General features: G+C 50.3%; 1 protein-coding gene and 1 long non-coding RNA gene across 2 annotated transcripts in view; one reads left to right on the forward strand and one right to left on the reverse strand.

Moving 5' to 3' along the window:
* The window catches only part of USP7 (ubiquitin specific peptidase 7), a 56,869-nt gene extending 44,189 nt beyond the window's left edge, over positions 1-12,680 (reverse strand). The window contains exon 1 of the mRNA XM_057748464.1: positions 12,345-12,680. Coding sequence (XP_057604447.1) covers positions 12,345-12,426 — 82 coding nt within the window. The 5' untranslated portion in view covers positions 12,427-12,680. The remainder of the gene's footprint in view (positions 1-12,344) is intronic.
* On the forward strand, positions 10,027-17,190 carry LOC130860369 (uncharacterized). The gene is made up of 3 exons (XR_009055428.1): positions 10,027-10,128; positions 11,109-11,336; positions 17,176-17,190. It is a non-coding gene; the product is annotated as an uncharacterized LOC130860369 (long non-coding RNA).
* Positions 17,191-21,963: the final 4,773 nt, after the last annotated feature.

Here is a 21,963-nt window from a genome sequence, read left to right on the forward strand (position 1 = left end):
CCACCCTGCTCCACCCAGTGCATTTACTCTGGTGGAGAATCACATTCACAACAAAGTTCCAAGTCCCTTTCAACAATACTGAATAAAACCTACTACACATCACAGCATCAGGAGGACTTGCGCATCTTTTTGATCCAATATAAACTATGGTGAAGTTCCACAGGATGGAATACTACTCCGCAATAAAAAGGGATGAAGCACTGATACACACTACAGAAAGAAAGGAGCCAGACACAAGAGGCCACATACTGGGTGACCATTTAGATGCAATGTCCAGAACAGGCCAAGAGAGGGTAGTCTGGTGGTTGCCGAGCGCTGGGGGAGACGGGCAGTGACCCTAATATGAACAGAGGATTTCTTTTCTGGGGTAAGGACAATGTTCAACTGTAAATATAATAAAATCCAGTGAATTGTATGCTGTAAATGGCTGATTTAAATTGTGATATATGTTGTGCAAGTTTAAGGTGTACAGCATATTGATTCAATAAAAATTTAACAGTAGTTATAGGTTAAAAAAATAATAAATTGTGATGTATGTGAATCATCTCAATGTTAGTTGCTATTTAAAAATTCATGGTGGCTACTAACATTTTTTCACAAAGACTTATTAGACAAGCACAGATGCCAATCTAACACTATAACGGTTACCAAAGCAGGTAAAATTAAGGTTAGTGGGCACTAAACATATAGTGGCATGTTTCAGTCCTATTGAAACTAAAATATAAAAATGCAATGCAGTCAATTATCTGGTAGAAACTGCTGTTCAGGGTGTAGAGAATAGAACACACCCCGGCCTCAAAGTCTAAAGGGGAGGAGAGCAAAGAAACACAGCTCAGTGTTAATTATAATGACAATCCAAGCACATGGGCAGAAATCAGAAAAGGGGCCTCTATTCTCATCTACCCAAAGCCTTACCTCTGTCACTCTCACCTCAGATCCCCCAGAATTCAAATCCTAACCACCCCCTCCACCCACCGCCAGATGTGACGGCTTTCCCCACTTTCAGAGCCCTCTCCCTCTCTGCACCTCTTTCGGCATTCGTCACTTTCCATCCTGCATGAATTACATGCTCAGGGGACCCCTCTGCATCCTGCTGACTCTCCTCTGCAAAGCCACCTATCACCTCAGCATCTCTGTAACCCCCGCCCAGCACCTGAAGCAGCGATTTGAGGTGAGGGCGAGGATTTGAGGTGAGGGCGAGGATTTGAGGTGAGGGCGAGTATGCACTGCGCAGAGCCAGTTTGGGAAACCTTCTTCCTAGGTTTTCACAGAAGAAAATGTCTGGTTTTCTGTTATTCTACACAATTGTCTCCAAGGCGCCTCCTAGAAAGGCAAAGCTAAATCCAGTTCACAGGCTAGGTCTAGAGCAGCAACTGGCCGCTAGAACTTTCTGTGACATGGAGACTTCTACAGCTGCGCAGCTCAAAAGGCAAGCCACGAGCCACAGGTGGCTATCGAGGCCCTGAAATCAGGCTGGTGAGACGGAGGACTTGAGTGTTCACTTCATCTTACTTAAATCACTTCATCTCCCCCAGAGACTTGGTCTCTTGGCCTGCAGAGGAGGGCATACAATAGTCACTTTCTGCTCTAAAACAAAAGTACATGACCAAAAGCCCTCTGATAACATACCCCAAATGAAACCAATATTTTAAGAACAAAAGGCTTTCAAAAGTATAGGACTTAACTTCATCAAAATAGAAATTTCAAGATTTTAAATAATAGCCTCTGATTCCCAAGGAAATACTGGCCATAACAGAAAACTTGCAGATTTGTAATACTAATTCTCCCTCTTCCCCATAGCCTAGCCCCCAAGGTAATTAATGAACAATTTGAGAGTAATCCTGAACACTTTTAACAGCTCCCAGGGACCATGCTGGTAACATTACAATCCCCACGACCTGGGCCTCCTGCAGGAGTCCCCAGCCACCGCAGACACCACCACGACCGCCTGTCCTTACGCCGCATGGCAGTGTCTGAATCTGTGTGACTGGCCGCCACACATCTTGAAGCTGAATCAGTCACCTCTGTGAGTCATTTGCATTCTGCCCCCCTGCCCCCGCCACCAGGATGCCCACGAGTTACCTCACTTATTTACATCTTCTCCAGACACCCCCCAAAGCCACTCACTTAAAGGTCTCAATTTCACCAACCCAGCGATGAATGCATTAGCAGTTTGTTAAAGCTGTGTGTGTGTGTATCTATCTCATGTTTTAAAACTCACTGTCAGGGAAAGAGGCCCATGAGAAAGCTTTTCAGGATGTGCTACAGAAACAGCTCCACACAGCTCGCTAGAAGTCAGCGGAGCCAGGAGACTGGCTGGCCTCTCAGGACACCTCATTTTTTTCCAACCCCTACCCCAGGTGGAGGAATCCCAGGCTCTGGCACCTCTGACCCTGTTTGCCTTCCACCTTGTGAAAGCTGCTGTCTTAAGAAGGAAACAGATGATTTAGGACACGAGGAGGAGAGGAATGCAGCTGGTCGGGGCTTCAAGACAGAGCAGGGGTACAGCCAGCTTGGTGCATCTGTGTTGGTCTGCAGGAGCCTCACTTTGCTCACGTGCAGAGGCAGGGTTGTGGGGGTGAGGTGACCAGAGGACCTGAGTGGACGAGGTGCCTTGAGGTCTAACCCTGTAGCTCCACAGAACTTGGGGCCCCTGAAATGCAGCATGCTTGCGCCCTGAGCCCTGACCGACAAAGCCTGAGCCTTCTCAAGTTTAAATCTCTCCATACGCCCAGAGCCCTAAAAGGTTTGCTTTAGGGATGATTCATTTCAGCTCAGGATCATGTTACTGAATACCTGATTCTCAAAGGAGGGAGGCAAGCATCTACCTTTCAAAACATCTCTATTTTGCTTCTGCCACCATATTCCACTTGCCAAAGTGGAAGGTGGCCCTGTCTGATTTCGGCAGTGAGCTACCTTCTATATTCAAAGCATGTGGTGAACCACACAAAACCCTGCAGGCTAAGGAGCCCAACTGCAGCTTGCCACTTTGGGTGCTAAGAACCATGGGAGAAGGCAGCAGCGGGGTTTAAATAAAAAAAGCAGTAACTTTCATGACCAATAGTGTCTACTGACTATGATGAGATGCAAATTTCTGTGAAGCCCGATGGCTTGGGTTCAAATCCCACTGCTGCCACCAACCCTGGGTAGGTTATTTAATTTGTTCAGTGTCTTGTTTTGCTAGGCTATAAAATGGGGTGATGCTACATCTCTTTCAGAGTTGGGATAAGGAGCCAAGGAGTTGATACCGGCACACCCTCATGTCCAGTGGCCTGGCCCAGGGGTAGCTGCCATGCTCTTCCAGTCTCTGTGCAGCTAAGGTTCAAGGCCAGTTTACTGGACACCCACCTGCTGCTTATTAGTTTTGTTGGCTGCTGAACAAATTAGCACAAACTTATTGGCTTCAACAACACACTTATTCTTTTATATTTTTGGAGGTCAGAAGTCCAAAATGAGCCTCACTGGGCTGAAATCAACGTCAGCAGGGCTCCTTCTGGAGGTTGGAGGGGAGAATCTGCCTCCTGGCCTTTTTGAGCTTCATCTTCAATGCCAGCACCGGCCCTCTCACATCACACCACTCCAACCTCCCTCTTTCTCAGGTTAAGGACCTTGTGATTACACTGGGTCCACCTGGATAATCTCCCTGTCTAGGGAGCCTGAACTTAATCACACCTGCCAAGTCCCCTGCCAGGTAAGTAACACAGTCACAGCCTCCAAGGGATTAGGACAGACATCTCTGTGGGCCATTATTCTGGGGATCACAGATCCTCTCCCCCTAGATCCCAAGCCCACGACGCTGTCCTACACCTCCTGCCTCTGAGCACACCACCGCTCCCTCTTTTCAAACTTCGCTGTGTCACCTCCTCCGTGAAGCCTCTGATAACCCACCCCTTTCCCACGGCAGGCCAGTCCTCACCTTCCTCAGTGGCACAGCGCCTACTCCCACCCCCTCCACCGCTCCATCACAGCCCTCCCCTGCATGTGTTTACCAAGAGCCTTCACTCAAGTGCAGGGGGCGCCAGCACTGCACCTGCCAGTCGGGAGGGTTCTCATAAATGTCTATCTGATGAACAGAAGCCCTCCCTGCACCAGGCTCTGCGAGTGTACAGGAAGCACAGCCCTGCTGCCATGAGGGTGCAGTGGAGTCAGAAGTGAGCCGTGAGGCCTGGTGCAAAACCAAAGGTGCCTGAGCAGAGCCAGCGAGCAGGTGTGCTCTGTGGACCTCACCGAAATGAAGAGCCGGCTTTCCTGCAACACCCTAGCACGGACCAGTTTGTGCGCCGTCAAGCTGGAGTGTGGTGCCACATGTCCCACAGGACCCTGGTACAGTCTGTAAGATTTTAGGGTTAGCTGGGTAACTGCAACCCACATCAATATAACCCAGAACCCATTTCTTTCAATGAAACATAATTTAGATGTTAGTTTATAGGATAGAGTTGGAACTGTTTACAGATACATTTTGGAAAACTGCTTTAAGATCGCTCCCAATCTCAGGGATATCTCTCTGCAGCACTGGGCTCAAGTGCATATTAGTAAAACAAACATTGAAATGACTTGGATAAACATTCTCTATGAGGAGCAGGGATGCCACCCACCTAACCAGGAAGCAAGATTATTTGTTACTTTAAAAACCTCTGCATGCTGCATTCTTTCCAAGCGTGCAGGTAAGCTTTTCACTATGGGGGATGCTATTTCACCCAAACTGGTCAGTTACCACGTGGAATGACAGTTACAAGTGCAACAGCACATTTCCTTACATGAATGGCCTACACACACTTTCAATGAACATGTACAGTTTCTGCAAATCTTTCTATGTTTGTTCTAAGTAATAACTGTTGAAATTTGACTTTAATTTAATAACAACCTGGGGCTTGTATTTTTTATGTGTATTTTACTTCATTTCTTAAATAATTTGTTTACACTGCATTTCTACAAAATACAGAAAGAAACTGTACACAATGGACTGGAAATTAAAGGAAAAAAAACACAAATGGTTCTTCATTACAAATAACCGAAGAAAGCCTGCTCTGTAGCATTTGCCCAGGAACTGTTTATTCACTCATTTTAATTTAGCTTTTCCAGGACATGCTGTATCTTTCCAGCATCCAATGTGACACTAATGCTACCAGAAACACCCTCTAGCTAAGGATCCAACCAGATTGTTTAGGTGAACTCCGGCCACTATCACTTTCTGCCCTGACGGACATGCACTGTATCTGCTGGTCAGGGAGGCAGCCACGGGCAGCAACCGAGCACTTGAAACGTGGCTCGTCACTTAAGGAATGCGATTGCCACCATGTGGCTGGTGGCTACCTTACTGCACAGTGCAGGGTAAGCCCCTAGCACCTCCCACCCCACACGTCCTCTCCCCTGCCCCCGTAAGAAAACGGGTTGGCCTCCCCAAGCAATACAGGTCTCAGCGGGAAAACAGACTCAGTGTGTTCTCAGCAGCAGCAGCAGCAGGCGAGCCGGAGCGCTCCTGAGAAGGGGGCAGTCCTCTGGCTAGCACAGGCAGGACGTCACACAGAGGAGGAGCAGCAGCCCCTTGGCCACCACGGGGAGCGGGGTGAGGGCTCAGCAACCTCACTCCACCAGCTCCTCCTGAGGACCTTCTGCAGGCCAGGCATTCCAGCCCCTATCTGCGTTCTCCCTCTTGTCCTTACAAGTTACAGACAGAAAGGAAAAGTATGAGACTCTTGGCGGAGTGCTCACCCACAACTTGACTGAATAATTTCTCCTCGGAGCTGACATAAACGACCATCTCTAAGAAAGCAAGATTACCTATCCATCAACTATACTTCAATAAGAAAAAAGAAATTACCTGCCCTACACTATTTTAGAGGAGCTGGACTATGTATAACCATGTAAGCAGGCTAAGGAGCATTACGTGTGCTTGTTTGAAAACAGCAACTGCACAGGGTCAATTAAGAGCCTTGAAATGTAATTTATTCCCCAAAGTCATATTGATGAAATATACTTGCAACGCTAGGTGAATAAGCCTAGTTTGCTCAGCCCTAGAGAAAAGCCCCCTCACTCTTTCTGAAAGTATCATGAAGGGGGTGGCAGGAGGGAGTCAAGAAGGCAGATGGCCACCCAGACACCGGTGGCCACACCCTGGGTGTGATCAGGCTCTGCATTCCAGGTCACCCTGACAATCTCATACAACCCCTTTCCAAAGCAGAGGGCAGCCCAACAACTTATTGCAAGAGCTAGACCTTCCCCTGGTCGATATTTTGGGGGCTGGCACCTCATACAGGACACTGTCCTCCCAGTATCAGGATGTCAGGGAAACCAATTAGTCACTGGCATGGAATCAAAACCAAGGGAGGGTCTGGGTTTCAAATATTCTATGCTAGGCAGGATAATCACGTGGAACTGTTGTGGTCACATGATGGAACCTCCTTCTCTTTATCTTTCAGATTGTCAAGGGACTCAAAAAGAAGGGAGGACCACCACCTTGAGACTCTGATACAGCACTCACATTTGGTAAGATAAAGCCCCGGTCGATCTGCTGACTTGGGCTCCTTGGCAGGATACCTGGGCATCTCTGAATATTAACAGCTGTGCCCGCACAACAGTGGTCCCAGCCACTGTGCTGGCGACAACACAGCACGTGCTCAGCCTGTACAGCAAGTCCTCCAGTCCCGTCACCCCTGGTGTGGTCTGCTGGGCCCAACACCACAGACAATGACACCTCTCCCCAAAGCGTGCCCCACCCCCACCCCCCGCAGCAGAGCCTCCTCCCCACTCCCTGGCTCTTGCTAGTGCGCACTAGTGTCATCATTAAGTTCTGGAAGCATCCACTCTTGTCCGGGCCACTGTATTTCTCTGTAGAACAAACTTTCTAACTACCTCCACTGCCAACTTCCAAGTTTAAATCACCAACGCTCAGAAGTAGGCCTGCGTCTCTTCAAGAGAATTTCAACACATCTGACTTCTCATTAGCTGAGCCATGTGTTAACTTACTACCAAAATGGCATAACTGACTTTCTTGCCTACGCATGACACTTAAAATCCTGCTTCCTCCGACTTTCCTAAGTCCAAATTAATTCAGAACAAGAAGTTTATGAAGCAGGTGACATTTTAACATTTAACTGTCACAGTACATGTCAAGAAATATCTTGTTACAGTTCGGTCCCCAGAGTAAAATGCCTTTGCCTTGGAAATCAAGCAGAAATATCCAGGCTACATACTATTCATGCAAAAAACCAGAAACAATAACAAATTTTAAAATACTCAAAAGAAAACTTCAGTAAGGTCCATCAACTCCCTTGCCTGGAAAAGGAACTTTTCCTTGCAAAAGGGTCAAAAATGCCACTTGGAGCAACTTACGTTAAAAGCAATAAAACTGAATGAGCAGCTATCAAAGCGATGTTGGTTTATGGCTTCGGCATTCTCTTTCACACGCCACTCTGCCAGCCGGCCACCTCCTGTACTACTGTTTTGCCTTAGAACTGCTGTTTCCTGAATGAGTGTCTCCCACAAATACATTTAACAAAAAAGGAACATAGATGGGCACCTTCAGCACAGACAGCCCAGCGGTGAGGAAGAGGCATGCACAGCGGCAACCCCACGGGGAGCACGTGGGGCAAGGCAGGTGGCTGAGGCCACCAGAAAGTGCAGGGCGAAGCTGGCATCTGAGCGGCTTCTAAACCACTTTCCTGGGGTCTCTGCCCTGTCTGCATTCAAGGAGAAGCAGACACTACCTATGCAAGCACAGGGCCCAAAAGCTGGACTTGTACCCCATGCAGCACAAGTGTGGTGTGTGCTCCGAGCCTGAAGCACAAAGCAGGCTGAGGAGCCCGAGGAAGGCAGCACACCTGAGTCCTTCTAAGCAGGGCAGTGACAAGGCAGCCTTGCGGGGTCCAGGAAGAGTGGAAGCAGAGACCAGTAAGAAGGCTATTGCAAAGTTCCAGCATGAGGCAACAGGGGCCTCGTTTAGGGTGGCGGGTGGAAAACCAAAAGGGCTTGGTAACAGGATGTGGGATTTAGAGACAAGAATTCAGGGCCGACTCCCAAAGACTGGAGGTTCGTGTGACCTGGTTTCCCTGCTACAACCTGAATGGCAACCTCATCAAATTCATGACTAGATGCTCTAACACTCGTGCAAGAGCAAGAACACTCATCAGAAGGCCACCAAGCTGACCAGGCTTCAGCAGCAGTGTCACAACACACCAAACCTACTATCCACTCCTTTATTACCCACTAAAGTTTTCTTAAAACATTATACCAGTAACCTTGAATATCTACGTAGGCACATCAAGCCTAGGATTTCATAAGCAATGCTGCTTAGGTTGAGGCTGGTCAGTTTTCTTCCTAATCCATGTTAGGATATAATTACTGCAGAACCACGGAAAGCCAACCTGCCCCACCTGTGTGCGCCATGCTTGACTAACCTGTACCCATCCCTGCCCCAGGTGCAACCCCATGACTGAACACTCATGCTCCCAACTGTGCCCAGCACTTCATACATGCTTCGTGCCTCCACCCTCACAATGACCTTGCAGGATACCACAGACCTCCTTTTCAAGGATGCAGAAACTGAGGCACTGAGAGTTTAAGCGACCTGCAGGAGGTCACACCAACTAAATGGCAAAGACTCAGGCCTGGTGCTAAGCCTGTACTCTCCCCTCACTGCACTGCCGCACCAGGAGTTAACTCAATGGCTTGTTTCCCTTTCCACAAAACTGATCCCCCGGCGTGCCCCACCCCCCCAAAAGAAACCCAAGGTGAAGGAATACACTTTTTTCCTATGTGCTGTTATCAATCCTTTGTTTACAGATAATCAAAATCAGCAGCCTGGAAGAATCAGGAGGGCGGATGCCTGTGGAGAGTAACTTCCAATCCCATCAAAACCTGACAGGCTCACATCAGAGTCAGAGGTTTCTAGGTTTGGCCTAATTTCTTCTATGCATCTATTTTTTCTGGGTTCTCCAAGTTATGTTCACTTTGTAGAGTTTTTACCAACCAAAGCTGATGTGAGAGGAAAATCAATATTCTCATGTTACTTGACTTTTGTCTTGTTGCAGTGCTATGTGGAAAGCAAACATGTTTTAGATACAATAAAATGCCCAGGTGTGGTTTATTTGGGTGCACGTGTACAAGAGAACTCACTTTCCACTCCCAAACCTGCTCTAGCAGAAAAGTAACTTGAAACCCCATCTACCCACACAAGTTTGAAAGAAAAAGAAATCTACCACTGCTGCCCCCCAAACAAAAAACACAGAAGTCAGGGATCCATTCTTTTCAGAAACTGCAGGCGACTCACTGATTTGCCCCCAGCTTGATGTCCTGATGGCAGTGGTCTGAGTGCTGTACAAAAGTCAAACAAAACTGTCTGTCCCCATTAGTCTCAAAGATTACACTCTGGAACAGAGACTGCTCACACAGGCGGCAGAACCACACCAGGGAACACACACTGAGGTACTGACACTTGTGCAGCCAGCCTAGGCAGCAGAAGCCAGGCCTCGGGAAAACTTCCTGTTGATTTGGAGGGGGCATAACAGACCAGATTATCACCTCTCAAGTACCCAAGAGGGCAAAGGCCAGTGCAGGTCCCTCCCGCAGCCCCTCGGCCTGTACTGCCTCCGAGTTAGAGGGTGAATAAACTGCCTAGCAAATTCATTCCTGGCGGAAGAAGGCCACCACCTCCACGGTGCTATTTGCCTCCCAACCTGAAAACATGCACAGGCCTCACAGGAAGGAAGCATGTGGTCTCGACCCCACTGAACTGCCACCATACCCCCCCCCCCATCTTTTCCCTCTCTGCTGTTCACCCTTCATAACTTTCCTAACTGCTCAAAACATTTTAAAAATAACTACTCCTGAGCACCGTTATTCTCCAGCAGATAGGCAAGGGCCACACAGAGTTAAGTCGAAAGCAAATGTGACCCTTATAAAGCAGAGCAGGAGAGCAAACTAACAGACCTAATAGGAAAAACCGCCAACCAAACCAGTCTCCCTGGCTCCTTCGAAACCACCCTGCTCGGAAGGGGCGGGCAAGATGCTCCTCACCACAGAGGTTCCCTTCCTCAAGCTGATCAGAGCCCTGACAGCTTCCAGCTGCTGAGCCTACAGGCAACAAGGCGAACACCAAACCGGTGAGAGTCACTGGCAGAGCCCAGCATGGTAAGCCAAGCAGAGCTGACAGTCACTAAATCCCGCCTTTCTCGCTCTCTAATGGGAAGGATTCTTTTGCTCTTTCTGATCCTAAACTACAATATATAAACCTAGCGCCACATTTCAGGAGTGGGAAGGCTAAGAAAGGCTGAAAAAGATTGCCTAAGACATGGGCAGCTTTTTAAACCACGCACCTGTGGGTTTAAAAACGGTGTCAACAACCAAAAAGCCCATAATGAATCTGGGACAGAGGCCCATAAAAAAGAAACAAGTTTACAGAACTGGCAGTAATAAACTACAACCTTTGCCATCCAGTTTTAGATGCCAGTAAATTTGCAAGATTAATGATTTTATGGGCGACTTTTCCAACAAAAACTTGGATATGAGAACAAAACTCCTTGAGAAAATAAAGCAGTCTTGAAAGCATGCATGACTTCTGAAAACTCTTCCCCCACTCAATGCTCTCCAGTCTTACAGAAAAGCCCTTGGAACCTGTGGACGTGACTATTTCCCCAGAGACTCAATACTGTACCAGAAATACACTCCGCAGTGGGGTCCGGGCTGATCAGCTCTCACCAGTGTTCAAAATGCTTAAAAAGTGCTAAGGCAACATAAGTGGGACACGGACATGCTGGCACTGTTGGATTTTTTGTCTTAACTGGGTGATATCTGAAAAGGAAACTGAAAAGCAGTCCCTTTTTACGTGGCATAAAAGGAACATACAAAATTCTCTTAGCAACGTATTCCTTCAACTAGTTGGTTTAATGACACATGAAAAAAGCTCTATGAAGTTACTGCCTTGGCGGGGGCAAAGTGAGACAGGAGCCAGGTCCTTGGCGTGGACTGGGCTCTCCCATCCCCTGTTCCTGGCCACTTCAGTACCAGTGGGAAGTGCTCTCTGCAGGCATCTCTACCACTTTGCCTTTTGCTATCTTGCGGGCCATTTTTTTTCAGGGCACATCCAATTACCGGCAGTATGTTATTCACAGGGGAGGACCAGGCACGGTAACTAAGAGCTCCTACCAACCATGGTGCAGCACCCCACACGTGTAGCCACCCCACAGGACAAGTGCTTCACCTGAGCTTCCTTAGCACCCGCATTCATTTCTGCACCCTAAGAACTCTGGCTAAAAGCAAAACAAGGACAGAACGTTTGATGCCCCGTTCATTCAGGGGCCCTCTTTGGACTCCTACTTGTCCTTCCCCCCTCGATACAGGTAAGGACTCTCTTTTTTAAGACTCCTTCAACTTTGCCCTTTTACGTACTTGGGGCCACTAAAAATAAAAGATGTCTCCCAACCACCAAGTCCGCTTGAGCTGCGTAAGCCCAAGACTCTTTCGCGTCCAGTGCTTCTACCTCAAACCTCTATTACCAAGCCCTTGTATCTCGAAGCAGGATACCCTAGAAAACTGCTGGCACATGGGCAGAAAATTAAGTTACCTTTGGAGTCAGGCTGGATTCGAGGTAGGTAGCGGGGGGGCGGGGGAGCTTTCACGTAGTTTCAAACACACACCTGGCCAGAGGCTGACCGCACCGCACACGGCCAGGTACCAAGCTGCCCAAGAAACTTCTAACTCCGAAACGAAGAGCGCCTGGCTCCGAACTCCGGGCCTGTGTCCACAGGCTGAGAACATCTGCGCCCCTTGCAGGTGTTTCCAAATGAAGCCCGACGCCAGCAAGTGCTGTTACGGAGCGACCGGGGGGCCCGCTGCGAAGCCCCGGCGGGCTCTCCGGGGGAGCCCGCGGGAGCAGGTGCGGGCGAGCCCCGAGCCCCAGGAGGTCTCCGGTTCCCCGACCCGCGCGGCCAGAGCCAGGCCCCCGAGACGCCCCGCCGGGGGGACGGTCCCCGGGGCCCGGCTCCCCACCCGGGCGCGCGGCGGCCGCCGGCAGCCCGGAGACGCCCGCGTCCCCCCGCGGCCGGGGCGCCCTGATTTACAACTCCGGGCTCCGGGCGCTTTGTGCCGGCGAGGCCGCCCGGGTCCCGCGGGCCGGACAATGCGCCGGGCGGGAGACCGCCGGCCGCCCCCCGCCCGCGGGCCCGGCATGACGGTGCAGCCTCGCGCGGGCCGGGCCGGGCCGGCCGGGTCGGGGCGGCCAGGCCGAGGCCCGCGGCCGCCCGGGGCCTGGTTAAAGATGGCGAGCCCCTCGCGTGGCTCCCGCGGCTCCCCCCGGCCACAATGGAAGGCGCCCCCCGGCCCCGCCGCGGCCGGCCCGCGGGCCTCACCTTCCATCTCCATGTCCTCGGGCTCGCTCAGCTGCTGCTCGCCCGCTTTCTGCTGCTGCTGCTGCTGCTGCTGGTGGTTCATGTCGGCCGCGGCCTGGGCCTCCCCTGCGGCCGGGGGCCGGGGCTGCGGGCCCGGCGGGCGGGCGGCGGCGGAGAGCCGGGGCGGCGGCGGCGGCGGCGGCGGCGGGGCGGCCTCCTCCTCCTCCTCCCGCGCGTCGTCGGCGGCGGCGGCGGCGGCCCCGGGGCGGCCCGCGGCGGGCGGCGGCGGCGGCAGGGAGACGCGCACGTACTTGCTCGCGATTCGCCCAATCTCGGCGCCGAGGCGGGCGGGCGGCCGGCAGGCCGGGCCGGGCGGCCTCGTCGCTCGCTGCGGCGGCCGCCGCCGCCGCCGCCGCCGCCGCCGCGGGGCCCGCCTCCCGCCGCCGGGGCCGGGGCTGCGGGGCCGCGGGCCGGCCGGGGGCGGAGGGCGGCCGGGCGGGGGCCGCGGAGTCAGCCCCGCCTCAGGCCGGGCGCGGCGGGCGGGAGGCCTGGCCGGCCGCGGCGGGCCTGCGGGGCCTGGGGCCGGCGGGAGCGGCGGCGGCGGCGCGGGCGGGCGACGGGCCGGCCGCGCTCGGGGCGCTGCTGCCTCCGCCTCCTCGGCGTCGTCGTCGGGGCTCCGGCAGCGGACGCGGCGCCCGGCGGCTCGGCTCGGCTCGCTCTCAAAATGGCGGCGGCGTGAAATGTCACATCCGCATGGGGGGCCCGAGAGCGAGCGAGCGAGGAGAGCGGGCGGGCGGCGCAGGGAGCAGGCGGGCGGGCGCCGAGCCGGAGGGCGGAGCGGGAGCGGGAGGGCGGAGCGGGGAGGCGGAGCAGGGAGCGGCCCGCCCGCCGCAGCCGCCGCCGCCTGGGTCCGCCCGCCCGCCCGCGGCCCGCGGCGCCGCGCCCCCCGCGCCCCGCGCCCGGCCCGCCTCGGCCTCTCGCCGGGTGCCCGTCCTCGGTCCCCGCCCGGAGCCTCGCGGTCCGGGCCCCGGGTCGCTCGGATGTGGGAGGCTGGGTGCCCCAGCCCTAGCGGGGCTAGTGGCCCGGCAGGTGCCCCATCCGGGCGTTTGGTCACCCAGAGAGCCCCAGCGGCCGTCGGGGGTAGGGGCCGAAACCCTGCCCGCAGCCGGGTGACGCCGGGCCGGTAGCTGATACGGCCGGTGGACCGGGGAAGAGGGCGGCGATCGGAGCGAGCGGCCGGCGCGGATCAGCGCCTGCTGGCACTGTTACTCTTTACCCCCTGTAACAGATCTGTAATTTACTCACCCGGTACCTCGCGTGCGAGAACTTCTTTTCTCACTTTAGCCCACAGCAGAAACCAGGTTTCGGTCCCTCAAAACCAACCCAAATAGCTCTTCATTTGGCATTAATTTATTCCCTTCCTGTCACCCCAATCTGGCTAAGATCCTTCACCCAGGGCCTCCGTCATTCCCGATCCTTGAGAGACCGGTGATTCGGCTGTCAACTTTTTTGATGAGAACCGCGAATGAAAAAGAGAATGGAGGAAAAGGATACACATCTCTACGTATCTGTACCTCTAAGGGACCGTCTCAAGGGAGGATATAATTTTGCCCTCAAATGACCGAGAAATTGTGATTCCTGTCCCACTTTCTCTCTCTCTGTCTCCTGTCCCTGCATTTTCCTCCAGTTTTCTCCACTTTATTCACTGTGCACCCGCCCACCCAGAAGAGAGTGTTCACTGCGGTATCCCAAATGCCTGGGACATAGCAAGTACTCAATACATATTTGTTGAACGAATGTATGATTCAAATGTGACTAGATTCCGCCCCCTCGCCCCCCCCTCCCCCCCCCAGGCATTTCATACACTTGAAGGTTTCCCACCAGTGAATTTCTTGCTGGACCCAAGCAGTGAGCAGACAAGAGGGAAGGAGCCACTTCACCAGGAATCACTCCCAGCCCCTGGGTCATCCCCAGATTCTGAAGAGGTGTTGTTATTCACACAAATTCTCACAAATGCTAATGAACAGTTCTCAGATGCAAAGGAATCCTTCTCTCCAGCTCTCTAGAGACTTGGGGGAGGGCAGAAAGGACCGCTCTGGCAGAGGAAAGGGTGGCAGGGAGTGATAAAGGTGCCTATCAGGTTCCACACTGGCCAACCTTATCTTCCTCTCTGGATTCAAAACCAACCAGGGAATTAAAAAACACAGGAGTAAAATAAATACCTTGCACGATGGATAAATTAAAGGTGGTATACCCATACAATAAAGTACTATTTGGCAATAAAGAAGAATGGATGAAGCTTGAAAACACTGTGCTGAGTGAAAGAAGCCAGAGAGAAAAGATCTTATAGTGTACGATTCCAATCACAGGAAATGTCCAGAGCAGGAAAATCAACATATAGACACGGGAGATAGATCAAGGACTGGACAGTTAAGGAATTTGGGGAGTGACTGCTAATAAGTACAAGAGTTCTTTCCAGGGTGATGAAAATATCCTAAATCTGATTCTGGTGATGGTTGCACAACTCTGCGAATATACTAAAAGCTACTGAATCGTGCACTTTGAGCGGGTAAATTATATGGTATTGGTGAGATCTCAACAAAACTAATTTTTTCTGAAAGGGTATCTTCCAAAAGATGAGCATGAGTGAGGAAGACCAAAGTGGAAGCTGTGCATAGTCTAGATGAGAGATGGAGATGGAGTGGACTGGGGGTGGGGAGGGGTGGCAGTGGGGATGGAGAAAACAGGTTAGTATGTTGGCAGGTCAAATTGCTGATAACCGGGAGTTGGGTGGGAGGGATAAGAGAAGAATCCAGCATCACTCTCAGATTTCTGGCGTGAGCAACTGGGTGAATGATGATGCCAGTTCCTGACGTGGGGGAGAAGTTTGGAGGGGGCACAGGTTTGGAAGTAAAATTAAGAGTAAGGTTCTTTTGGCTTTGTTTTAGGGAGTCGGGGGGTGGGGTTGTTTTTATTTTTATGTTTGCTTGCTTTTTTTTTTTGGCTGTGTTACGTTTGAGATGCCTGTTAGACATATGCCATATGGAGGTGGTAAGGAGTTTGTCCAACAGGAGTCTGGGCTAGAGGTAGACATGTGTGGAGATGGTACGAGAGCCTGGAGGCCACTTAGGGAGGTGGGGATAGAACAGATTTGGGCCATAGTCAGAGGCTGATACAAAGAGAGACCAGCAAAGCAGACTGTCTCAAGTAGGCTCCTCACCCATCCACCCACTCACTCCATCCCAGGACCTGGTTTACTTTTACATAGTACTTACCAGCATTTTCTTTTTCTCTCTCTCTCTCTCTCTCTCTCTCTTTTTTTTCTTTTGGCTGTGCTGTGCAGTTTGTGGGATTTTAGTTCCCTGACCAGGGATTGAACCGGACCCCTGGCAGCAAAAGCACCTTTTGATCCTAACCACTGGACTGCCAGAGAATTCCCACTAGCATTTTCAATAATTGTTTACATAGCATGGTATGTAGAGTTCTACGCAGGTCCTATGACCTTCAACCTAGATGCTACTCCTAGGACTGTGTTCTATCACACTAATGAAATTAAGGTTGCTAATCAGTTGAGTTTGAGTAGAGAGACCACCTAGTTTGGCCCAACCTAATCATACTGGCCCTTTAATAGCAGAGTTTTCTCTGGTGGCAGAAGAGGAAGGCAGAGATGTGAGAGGTGAGAGGAGGTTCTCTGTTAGTGAGCTGTAGGAGGCCACATGGGAAGGACCTGAGAGTAACCACTGCAGGCTAAGGGGGCGGCCCCAGCCACCAGCCTGAAAACAGGGCCTTGGAACTAAATTCTGCCAGCCTGAATGAGGTGGTCCTTCCCCAGATCTGTCAGAGAGCCCACTCCTTGGCTTTGGCCTGGTGAAACCCAAGAGGAGAGCCCACTGGAGCTGGCCTTGTCTTCTGATCTAGCAAACTATGAGATCATACACGGGTGCTGTTTTCCACCTCTAAGTTTGTGATAACTGATTGCACAGCAATAAAAAACAAACACACGGCACTTATTTGCTCTTTTCCTGCCTTGCCCATCTCTCACAGAAGAGTGAATGACAGTGGAGAAGTCATTCCTAGGCCACCACAGCTACTAGAAAAGCAGGACCGGGAATCCCCTGGCAGTCCAGTGGTTGCGAATCTGTGCTTTTACTGCCGAGGGTCCTGGGTTCTATCCCTTGCCAAGGAACTAGGATCCCACAAGCTGGGTGCCAAAGGGGAAAAAAAAAAAAAAGGCAAGACCAGTGCACTTTGAGGCCTACCAATAAGACCCAGACTCAGTTATTCCAGAGGGTTGTACTAGCCCATTTTCTTCTTCCCCTGGTGGAATTATAAAACCCATTTGCACGCCGAAGGGGTACTTGGGGAAGAACTCTGCAGAAGAAGCGAATCAACTGCGTAATGCTTGCTTCCTGGGAGGTTTAATGCCAAGATGCCTCAGAGGTTCTGTTTGGAGAACTCCAAAGGGCAAGAGGATTTAGGGCACTATTTCTAATCACTGCCAAGTTTTAAAAATTTCACAACCCCTACCCTGGTTCTGAAACCAGTGACCAGAGGAAGAGACAGAAAACCGGGGAGACAGGAACCGCTGGACCAGCTGCCTTGTCATTAGGTAGAGCCAAGTAGGGAGGGGCCACCCTATCATTACTCTCTGAGCAAAACATATTTTGCTGCTCCCAAGGCCCGTGACATGACTTGGCATATAAACAGCTGGTCGGTTTTTCTTCTTGAGACCCAAAATATTTTTCTACCTGGAAGCTGTATTTTGGTCAGGGTCTACAATAATTTAATGGAAATGTCAAAGAAGAAATGGGAAATAACAGGCACTCTTTTTTTTTTTTTTTTTTTTTTTCAGTAAAACTAAGCTATACGCCATACCTGGAAAGACAACATAACCCCGCAACATCAAGGTTAGTGAGGATGTGGGCTTAGAGATAACACATTTGGCCAAGGTCGAGCAGCTGTAAGCAGTTGGGGAGGGTAAGGGACTTTAGGATGCAAACCAGATGATCCAGGTTCCATGGGGGGTGGGCAGGGAGGGGTCCTGCAAACTTGAACTTGGGAAATTGACTTCACCTCTTTGAACTCAAGGTTCTTATCAGGGGAATGGGGAGGGCAGTTTCTACTAAAAGTGGCTGTTAAGGAACTACTTTCCCATCCAGAAATTGTGAAATGGTTCTCGCAAGAGAGAGTGAGTGAGATGAGACCCCAGGCCTTCCTCATTCCTGACCCCCATCCTTTCACCCAAAACTATTCACAGGCTGAGTACCCACTAAGTGCCAGGGACAGGGCTGCCCGAGGTTAAACAAATGGCAAAAATGACCACGGGGGTGGCCAATTAAGTCACGTGGTCAACATTCTTCTGGGCTGTGAGCCGGCAAAACCTTAATGCCCTTAAAGCAGGCTCTTTTCTTGAATGACTACTCGTGGTTGGCCAGGTGTGCTGTAGATACTGGGGTCTTGTTTACTTTTTTAAAACAGCTCACAAAAGATGCTCTGCTAGTATGACTGGGTTGCCTCAAAGTTTAAAAACAAAGATGCAGGGATGTCCCTGGTGGCACAGTGGTTAAGAATCTGCCTGTCAAGGCAGGAGACACAGGTTTGATCCCTGGTCCAGGAAGATCCCACATGCCGAGGAGCAACTAAGCCCGTGTGCCACACCTACTGAAGCCCACGCACCTAAAGCCTCCACACTAAGCCCGTGCACTGCAAAGAAGAGTAGCCCCCACTCGCCGCGAATAGAGAAAGCCTGCACACAGCAATGAAGACCCAACACAGCCAATAAATAAACAAACAAATAAATAAATAACAAATAAAGATGCAGTAATGAGAGGCAGTGAGAACCTGGGTGCGTTCATTTCCTGTTTTTGTTTGTTTGCTTGTTTGTTCTTTAGGAAAGTTAGACAAACTACTGCTACCCATCTTGGTCAGACCCTCTTAAAAGGTAAGACTATGGAACAATAGGATATTTTCTTTTTTTTTTTGGGCACACGGGCTTAGTTGCTCAGCGGCATATGGGATCTTCCTGGAGCAGGGATTGAACCCATGTCCTCCGCATTGGCAGGCGGATTCTTAACCACTGCCCCACCTAGGAAGCCCCAGGATGTTTTCAATTACGTGATTTTGGGGAAAAAAATTTAAGTGCTCAGTTAAACAGCAGTTACTGTCAGGTGGGGGCTTTTTAAAGCATTTCACATGTTACCCAACACATGTAATTGTTACTGCAACCCTATGAGGCAGGTGCTCTGATAACAATTTTATGGAGGAGGTCACTGAGGCTCCAGTTTAAGTCACTGGCTCAAGGTCACACAGCTGGTAACAGAGAAGCCCAAATTTGAACCCAAGCAGTCTGGCTTGAAATACCACAATAGAAAAATGTTAATAAGAGACTCACTTGGCACCCGCAGTGTGAAATGCCCCTCCCCCACTTAAAGCATGCGTCAGTAATCTCATAATTTTTTTTTGTTAATTTTTGGCCATGCCCTGTGGCATGTGGGACCTTAGTGCCCCAATGAGGGATCAAACCCGCAGCCCCTGCATTGGAAGCCTGGAGTCCCAACCACTGGACCACCAAGGAAGTCCCAGGAATCTCAGAATTTTATGACTGTGTTTACACTCTCTTCTCACCCACGTTAGCTGAAAACACACAGGCCACCTTTCAGAGGCACTGATCATGCAGAATCTTCAGGAACCATCCTTTGTTTTAAAAGGCAACCAACTCTGGGGCTTCCTAGGTGGCGCAGTGGTTGAGAATCCACCTGCTAATGCAGGGGACACAGGTTTGATCCCTGCTCCAGGAAGATCCCACATGCCGCGGAGCAATTAAGCCCGTGCACCACAACTGTTGAGCCCATGTGCTGCAACTACTGAAGCTCACGTGCCTAGAGCCCATGCTCCGCAACAAGAGAAGCCACAGCAATGAGGAGTCCGCACACCACAATGAAGAGTAGCCCCCACTCACCGCAACTAAAAAGAAAGCCTGTGCACAGCAAAAAAAAAAAAAAAGACCCAACACAGCCAATAAAATAAATTTATAAAATAAATAAACAAATAAAAGGCAACCAACTCTGTATTTGGTCAACATCAGTCTAGAAGTTTGTCACACTATACACATTCTTGACAGAATTTTCTTAGCACGAGTTGTAAACCAAGTAATAAGTAACTCCTCAAAGAGCAAGGTAACATGCTTTGTGTTTGAGTATCTTAATCCCCCCCACCAGGTAAGAGCAATAGTAATTGCTCGTGTTTATTGAGTGCTTCTGCGGGCCAGGCACCCTGCCAAGGGCTTACAGCAACTCATTTGTTTGATCCTCTCCACCACCCTGTGAAATAAAACTGTCATGCACCCCTCTTCACAGGAGAGGAAACCAAGGCGCAAAGAAGGAAGGTGCTCAGAGTCTCAGAGGTAATAAGAAACAAGGGAAGGGTTTCTTAATGTAGGTTAAGCATAGACTTAGCATAGGAGTGACCCAGCTATGCCACTCGTGGGGATGACCCCCAACAGAATGGAAAATAGGTTCTCAAAAACTTGTACACAAATGTTCATAGCAGGGCTTCCTAGGTGGCGCAGTGGGTGAGAATCCACCTGCCAATGCAGGGGACATGGGTTCAATCCCTACTCTAGGAAGATCCCACATGCCGCGGAGCAACTAAGCCCGTGCGCCACAACTACTGAGCCTGTGCTTTAGAGCCCGTGAGCCACAACTATTGAGCCCATGTGCTGCAACTACTGAAGCCCATGCGCCTAGAGCCCTTGCTCTGCAACAAGAGAAGCTACGGCAGTGAGGAGCCCGCGCACCACAACAAAGAGTAGCCCCCACTCACCGCAACTAAAAGAAAGCCTGCATACAGCAAAAAAGACCCAACACAGCCAATAAAATAAATCAATTAATTAAAAAAAAGACATGTATGTGAATGTTCATAGCAACTTTATTTGTAATAAATAGCCCAAAACTGGAAACAGCCCAAATGTGTATCAACAGGCAACTAGCTACGCAAATTAGTACATCCACATGATGGAATATTACTTGGCAATAAAAAACAAATGTTCATAGCAGCACAAAACACAATAGCCAAAAGGTGAAAACTCAAATGTCCATGGACAGATGAATAGATTAACAAAAGGGGGTATATCCTGCAATGGAATATTACTCAGCCATTAAAAAGGAAGCCAGGGGAACTTCCTAGGTGACACAGGGGATAAGAATCTACCTGCCAATGCAGGGGATACGGATTCAATCCCTGCCCCAGGAAGATACCACATGCCACAGAGCAACTAAGCCTGTGAGCCACAACTATTGAGCCCATGTGCAACAACTACTGAAGCCCACGCACCTAGAGCCCATGCTCCGCAACAGGAGAAGCCACCGCAATGAGGAGACTGCACACCGCAATGAAGAGTAGCCCCCACTCACCACAACTAGAGAAAGCCCGTGTGCAGCAATGAAGACCCAATGCAGCCAATAAATAAATAAATAAATAAATAAATAAATAAATTTATTAAAAGGAAGCACGGATAAATGCTACAACACCAATAAACCTTGAAAAAATTACACTGAGTGAAAGAAGCCAGCCAGAAAAGGCCACATATTGTATGATTCCATTTATATGGAATATCCAGAATGGTCAAATCCAGAGACAGAAAACAGATTAGTGGTTGCCAGGGGCTGATATGGGGGTGGAGGGCGTGGCTACCTAATGGCAATGGGGCTTTGGGGGCCAGGTAATGAAAATGTTCCAGAAATAGCGGTGATGATTGCATAACATGGTGAATGGATGAAATGCCATTAATGGTAAATTTTATACTGTGTACTTTACTATAATAAAAAAAAAAATAACAAGGTAAAGATTGGAACCAGGGTATCCTCTCTTCCCATATCATATGCCTCTAACTGCTATGCCATGCTTTACATTCTGGTGGAAAGCGTTATTATTCTCATTTTACAGATGGGGAAACTGAGGCATGGCTAGAAGATGGTGGAAATGGAATTCACGCTTGGCTCTACCCGTCACAGAAGTCAAGTCTGTGAGCTGCCCCCCAAGTACAGGGAGTGCCTGGCTCTGGGTGGGTTCAGCACCACGGCCATTTAGGGATGTCCTGTGCGCTGTAGGATGGTTAACTGCATCCCTGGTCTACCCACCGGAGGCCTGGAGCAGCTGTGACAAACAAAAATGCCTCCAGAACTGGCACTGTGTTTTTCAATGACTCAACTTACTTTTCTACCAATAAGCCTAAAAACAAACTGCTGACCTGGAAAATTATTTTCAAAGACATTTGAAAATGAGGGCGGAGGGTATCTGTGTGTTAAATGTAAAATTCATTTACCCTCACATAAGGTCATTTATTCATTCAACAAATTTCAGAGGAGGGCCTCTCCTGGATCCCATACTCAAGGTCTGGACTGAGGCAGATAAAAAGAAACCTTGCTTTAAGGCAGCGACCTAGGTCCCCTGGTGGGTGAGGCTGGTTGGTCCTTCCAGCTGGAAATGCCCTTTCTCGGAACCCGTCTCTCCCATCTTAGGACACTTAGACACGGGACACAGCTAAGCTACTGGGCTCTACCACCGGTCAGGAAGTAGGTCCTTCCTCCCATGGCTCTTGCTCAGGAAATATTTTTGATTGAATCAACACATGCTGGCAACA

This window comes from Hippopotamus amphibius, chromosome 9, assembly GCF_030028045.1.
Source record: "Hippopotamus amphibius kiboko isolate mHipAmp2 chromosome 9, mHipAmp2.hap2, whole genome shotgun sequence".
Classification (NCBI taxonomy): domain Eukaryota; kingdom Metazoa; phylum Chordata; class Mammalia; order Artiodactyla; family Hippopotamidae; genus Hippopotamus; species Hippopotamus amphibius.